The sequence below is a fragment of the Apostichopus japonicus genome, chromosome 9 (assembly GCF_037975245.1).
Source record: "Apostichopus japonicus isolate 1M-3 chromosome 9, ASM3797524v1, whole genome shotgun sequence".
NCBI classification, from domain to species: Eukaryota; Metazoa; Echinodermata; class Holothuroidea; order Aspidochirotida; family Stichopodidae; genus Apostichopus; species Apostichopus japonicus.
This window is the reverse complement of record NC_092569.1, coordinates 12,900,001-12,907,053: the sequence shown is the minus strand read 5'-3', so window position 1 is coordinate 12,907,053 and position 7,053 is coordinate 12,900,001. Positions and strand designations below refer to the sequence as shown.

The 7,053-nt window shown below is 32.0% G+C and overlaps 2 protein-coding genes across 2 annotated transcripts in view; both read left to right on the top strand.

The window, feature by feature from the left end:
* LOC139973197 (uncharacterized) overlaps positions 1-7,053 on the top strand; it is a 34,385-nt gene that overhangs the window by 3,612 nt on the left and 23,720 nt on the right. Inside the window, exon 2 of the mRNA XM_071979700.1 lies at positions 1,018-1,277. Coding sequence (XP_071835801.1) covers positions 1,208-1,277 — 70 coding nt within the window. The 5' untranslated portion in view covers positions 1,018-1,207. The remainder of the gene's footprint in view (positions 1-1,017; positions 1,278-7,053) is intronic.
* LOC139973198 (uncharacterized) overlaps positions 1,026-7,053 on the top strand; it is a 66,340-nt gene continuing 60,312 nt past the window's right edge. The window contains exons 1-2 of the mRNA XM_071979701.1: positions 1,026-1,071; positions 1,867-1,932. Coding sequence (XP_071835802.1) covers positions 1,050-1,071; positions 1,867-1,932 — 88 coding nt within the window. The 5' untranslated portion in view covers positions 1,026-1,049. The remainder of the gene's footprint in view (positions 1,072-1,866; positions 1,933-7,053) is intronic.

Here is a 7,053-nt window from a genome sequence, read left to right as displayed (position 1 = left end):
TTTTCTCTCTTTCAGGAGGGATATGTTTGATTATGGTTGGGGGACGGTTCGACTGCATATTTATGTACACTGGTTCATCATTGGGTTGTCTGTATGATTGGTGCTAACCAGTGTCTAGGTTCAGCTTGACGTCAATGAAGCTGGCTGATCGTATATTTGTTTAGACAGTAATGTCCAGCCCGAAAGTTATTTCCTTGTACAAGTATTAGCTCTGCTTCCTGAATGACTTTGCATAGTAACAAGCCCGTCGTCCCTGTAACCCTGCATGGCAATAAAACGATTCATCTATATATATATATATATATATATATATATTTATATATATATATAAATATATATATAGACGAATCGACAATCGAAAAGACATATATATATATATATATATATATATATATATGAATATATATATATATTTATACATATATATATTTATTTGTTTATATATATATATGTATATATATATATATATATATATATATCTATATATATATATATATATATATATATTTATATATATATATATATATATATATATATATATATATATATATATATATATATATATATATATATATATATATATATATATATATATATATACTTAAAGTGTGTTCCGAATATTTAATCACCAGTAAAAGGCACACAATAGCAGCTTTAGACGAATCGACAATCGAAAAGACATATATATATATATATATATATATATATATATATATATATATATATATATATATATATATATATATGAATATATATATATATATATATATATATATATATATATATATATATATATATATATATATATATATATATATATATATATATATACTTAAAGTGTGTTCCGAATATTTAATCACCAGTAAAAGGCACACAATAGCAGCTTTACTTCTCTTTTATTCATCACCAGTCGTTTTGACTTTTTATTGCAATTTGACAAAGATATCTTTTTAATATCAGCTTACGTACAAACACACTTCAGTCCCCATTGTCTCTTCTCGTTTTGTTGTCAATCAGAAATCTCCAGGACGACAGATGGAAAGTGATAAATGTATCACGTAAATGAATCTGGTGAATATATTAAACCTTCCTTCTTGAAAAAATAATAATTTCTCATATACGGGACTGTCAACGTCACTGAACGTTAGATTCGCTGCCTACCTGGAAGAACATACTAGGGCTCCGAGGAACTATAGCCATAGGAACAATGAATGAAACGAAATATTTTAGACTTTTGCTGATCATGATGATCCTCTGTGATGTTGGCCAATCAGGAAGTAAGTGAACCTTTCTTGAGTTTTATATTAAGAACTTATACGTTAGTTCATTCAAATAAATATATATATATATATAGCACTGGATTGGGGTATATGTTGACACCCGTTCAAATATATATATATATATATATATATATATATATATATATATATATATATATATATATATATATATATATATATACCCATTCCTCCCACTTTATATGCGGCCACTCTAACCAACTACATTGGATATATGGCCACTGGTTGGATATCCAGAGGTTCGAAACCGGTAAAGAATGCTAGTCCTATATAAGTTGCATACTCTCCACACGTTATCGGTCGTCAGTACGCAGTACCATTGTAGTAAAATATTCAACTCAAGTGATCTTGTAAACTCTATTCCAGCTTTTCATTAAAACCATGTTCAAATACAAAAGAAAACAGTAAATGTTTTCTGCACCTCTAACCTTCCTCTAGATATAACATTTGTACTTTCATTTTGGTGAAAAAGACCCCGTTCACTAAATTATCTCTTTTTACTCTACCTTTTTAGTGTTAAGATACCATAAACTATTTATTTTTTATTTTATTTTTTTCGTGTATGCAGAATTATGTGATTTTGCTGCAAAGTTTCCATGTAAAGGAAAACACTGCTTGTCGTATCAAGAGGAAGGTAAATTTCTTGCAGTTTACAATGACTAAAACAAAAGAAACAGCTAGAAAGGTGTTATAATCATTTCTAACTTATAAGAGATATTTTTATCTCAGTATATTAAATATATTTGATATGATCGGTAAACAATATGCAAGCATATTCCTGATACTCTTAATTCTCCAGCCACCCTAATATTAGAAGATTGCAAATGCAGTGAAAAAGTTTCAGCTACTTAGTTTTGTTGTTTCCTCAAGGTGGTGTCATTAGAAAGAGCACCACCTTCTTCACACCCTCACTGTCTGTCAGCTTTTACTGTTTCTCTACAGAGTCACGTGACTTTGCTAAGAGGCTGACAAGAATAGAAAAACACTGCTTGTCCTATAAAGACAAAGCTAAACAGTTTGAATATGTGGAATGACCAAAAGCGAAGTCAGCTAAGAAGATATTTTTGTAAATAATAATTGTTAAATAGCTGTCAGGTATTTAACTTATTACTTTACTTTTAATCGAGCGAAACAGGAATTTATGGATATTTCTTCTGTTTCATGATCGTTTCAGACATCCTATTTTGTTTTCATTAAAAGAGACAAACTTAAGAGGAACTGATTAATTGAAATGCTTGAAATACCAACATCTTTGCTTCGATTTTTCAAGTTGCAATATTACTCACACAAGAAATTCTTTTGTGAATGTTGCAATTTTCACGTTAATGTTTCCTAAGTTGTTAAAGTATATTCCAACCACGCTCCGTTTGGTCAGACTCATTTAACTTCTGAATTATTACCCCAAAAAATATTTAGTCAATCACTCAGTTTCACAGTCATCTTGTTCATTAACTCAATGGTCGAATGTTTACCTCAACGAATTGGACGTTGCAGTAATTACTATAATAAGAGCATATCATTTCCCCGTTGCCCCGATTGTACACACCGTTAAGGTATTCATAAGTACAAAGTGACTTGAAGCAGCTGTTGTATTGAAAATAACAGCAATAGCTATAACTATAGTAATCACACCAAATTAGCATAGTGCCACCAGCCGCTTCACATGTGGTTCTCTGCGCAGTTGAATCTACCACATGCGTCATGGTCTCGGTCATGCGTACTGAATTGTTTTCCTCTGTTAAAATAGAAATGAAAACATGTGAAGCAAAGCAGCAAGAACCATTAGTGGTTAATACTTGGCCATTAAATAATAGTTTAAGTATCTTGATATATTGCACAATGTTGTTGGGACATTATCCATGTCTCGGGTTGTCTTTGTCTATAACACGATGTATGGCTCTGCTTGGTATAATTATTTCACAGATGTTATATAAGAAACATTATTACGCTTATAGTATAGGTGTTCACTGCAAGCCCAGAATATTTAATTCTCTTTTACTGGCTCATTGGAGATATATGATCGTAATTCTCTTTCATAATATGTCCTGTTCTTAGGGTGATGCTTCTTCATTTTTCAGCATACTTTATGTTTCATTTGCTAGTTGGACCGACTATCTTCATGTTGTGTCTTTGATGCCAACGGTATCCAATTGATAGGGTGATAGTATAAATATCTCACACTATACGGTCTCTTTAAAGTAACGGGCCCTGATGGGACGAGATAGTTGCAATTGATTTTTAAAGAAATCTCGAGATCAGTGACTTTAATCACGTTCGAACCAAAACCTTATTTGTTCTTTCAAGATTATAAAACCAGAACTGGCGAAATTAAAAAGGTTTAAAATTAAAAATGTGTATGATTTAAGAGAGGGACAAATAAACAGCACATTGTATTTCAATTCAATTTTACATTTATTTCTCATATGTTTGTACAAGATTAATACAAACATTATTATATAGAGCATAGTTGCGAAATGGGGGGGGGGGGGGGTTGTTACACCGAACCTTCTTTGTCAGGGTTTCTGATCCAGTCTATAGGTAATATTTTACATCAAGGTGTGAAGAAACCGTGACGACCATTTTTTTCAAGAAGTTTATTGTGAGCAAACTAGTAACTTTAACTGTTACTATTATCGATGGCAAGCCGCAAATATCGAAAATGCAACAAACCTGTATTCCCACTGAGACTGCCCAGTTGATTCATTTTGTATTTGTTGCTTTCAGATTCTATTCGAAACTGGATATTTAGCATATTCAGCCGATCTATTAGAAGTATTGATGTCAAAGCGAAGCTTGTAGTTTCTCTGGTTCGTCAAGTAATGAAGCTTTTCAATTCCTAATAAATAAGTTCTTGCTGTCACCAAACACTTCTTTATACGAAGTCCAGTTGTGATAAAAACTAATAGAGTTATCGGTACGACGTTGAAACACCTGAAAAGATAGTAATTTAAATCAAAGTGCACATTAAGCATAATTAAAGTGATTTCTTCTATTATCACATGATATCAGTACTGCGTGTGTTATGCTACGGGACGTACATAGAATCGTGCCTGTTGGTTCAGTAGTGACTGCAGTAGTTGGTTCCTGGGATTCTTGCACTGTCTTAATTAACTATAGTAAACAGTAAAGGATTGCATAATTTTAAATGCTGTAAAGTGCGTTAAATTAAATGGAAATAGAATTGTGTTGAATTAAGCCCTCTTTCTGGTTATTTTGCATTACAGTTTGGACTATAGACATACATATCTTGTTTCGCAAGAAAGTGAATAACATTAACAACACAAATAAATTAGTTAACAACTTAAATTTTAACGTTTACCCCTCTAACCAGATAATAATATGTCCGTGTATCATAATTTACAAATCGAGTGGGGCTTCGTCATGATGTTACCTTAACAGACCACACTGTAGAAGCGGATGTTTAAAAAGGCTATCCTTATAGAAATAATGTTGCTAATAATGCGAAAATTGTAACCAATAACAAATTAAACAACATAGACGAGACGAAACGAAACGTCAAAACATAACTTTAGTCATTGGTATCAGTTCTCGTACTGGAAACCCGAGTCAATATATGCTCTACATGTTACAATATGAGGAACGTTGTCTCGCTATGATGGCCAGTTTTGTGGTATAACTTTAGATAACTAATCCACTTGTCAGTTTTGTGACGTTGTTTCCTGGTAAAAATATCTAGAACTAGACTACAGCTCTGACAAGAACTATAACGTAATCAGTCAGTCAATTACAAATAATGTGCTGTGTAACGACTGCGCAAATTAAACCAAGATATGGGTATGGCGTTAGGGAATATTTGAAGTCTATAATTAAATTGAAAAAAAGCAAACGGTTGTTTTTTCAACGACATTTGATGATATTATATTTGGATGACTGGTGTATACATTCTCCCGTACATTGCGACACCCCCATTTGATCTCTAACAGCAGATGAATCGATTTTTTGGATAGTCTGCCTAACTTATCACGCGATAACAGTTAGCCTAACCTCAGACTTAGCATTGAGTCTGCACTAAAGTTTCGGATCAGTCTACTATTAAAAGAGGTCAACTTTACACGTTAACAAACCCAAATATTGTACGCAAACTGCAGTATACTCTGTATTATATATCTTATAGATCAAAGGGTGATGAAACACTCAAACTCGGCTATTAAGTAACATAGGATTGTCATTAATCAATAGCCCTAGGAAATGTAAACACAGCATATATCTATATACCACTTGGTGACAATAATATCACAACAACTCCAAATAGACATACATATGTTAGTAAAAAATATAGATAGGCCCATTGATAGTTTATAGTTTCCAATCAACTAACTGTTATCTAGACCGCGATATAATGTAGGTATGGGAAATTATTTAATTATTCAAGCAGCTCAAAGCACCATAAAATTGAATTAATCTCGAAGAATCCTTGCTCGAAATTTGCAAGATTTGGTGAAAGCTGCCTTTCTCACGCTGCTCTGATTTCACAAGGTTGACAATATAATCCATTAGCAAAACTTCAAAACTGCTGCCATTTGTCTAAGAATGATGTGATATAGAAAAGTGGAATTCTACATAGTTAACCGAACAGAAACAAACTTAGAACAGAACAGAATGTACTCTACGTATGCCCAAACCCATCGACCAATACAGCCTGACAACTCCACGGGAGACTTAAAAAGTCTAAACACGTTATTTTGTTAATGATAAAATAGAAAGAAAATGGCATACATAATTCTTATTATCCTGACAAAGATACTTCCGGCTTCCGTCGTATCAATGATGATAAGTGCCAGATTAAAAATAAATGAAACAATTTATTTTTCTTCATTGTGTTCTAAGTTGACCGTTCTACTTTGTCATTGATGTTCTCCTTTAGGTTTTGATTGACCGGGTTAAATGCTGTGATGTCTTTAATATAGACTACGTAACTTTGTCTCAACAAATATACATATATATATATATGTGTATTTAATTTAAAGCTGCTTAGACGAATCGAATAAGTATCAACATCAGAGCACGATTTGTACAACGATCTTGTGATTACGTCATCGACGGTATTAATATCAGTGACGGAAGATCAGCTTTTGTCACTTAGGTTTACATTTAGTTATCTTGATTAGAATAAGACAATTACTCAATCTTCCAGCAATATGTAACGTATATACTTATACAGGAGATAAAACTTGGCGTATAGCGTCTCCCTTTCTATTCAGTAAATACATTTTCAATGCAGTTTATTTGCTTTACTTGATAACATTTGATTTATTCACAGGTAAAACAGACGCGCTATTGTTACTAGAAAGACTCTTTATGAATTCGAAAAGTAATAAAAAAAAATGTTGAATGTTCATAAAATATCACTGAAACGCAGATGCTTGTTATTTGGAGCAATGAATGGAGTTGAAGTGTAAGCATTGTTATGACTCTGAAGAGAGAGACTGGTTAATTACCTACCTTACTGTAGATACATTATTGTTAAAATTGATTGAAGCAAATCATTAAAAACAAATTGACTGGCAAGTTTAATGACAATTATTCAATGAGCACCATTTTTTTCTTTACACTTTCAAGTTCATTCTTATTAAAGAAATATCAGTATACCAATATAATGTAGATAAAAAATTGGTTCAAAATGTTGGTTATAAGCCTTGGAAATCAAGATATATCAATTTCAATTCAATGTTTGAATATGCCAATATGTCAAATGACATGTATTAATGAGGTAGTGCAATGGGTATTTTACCTA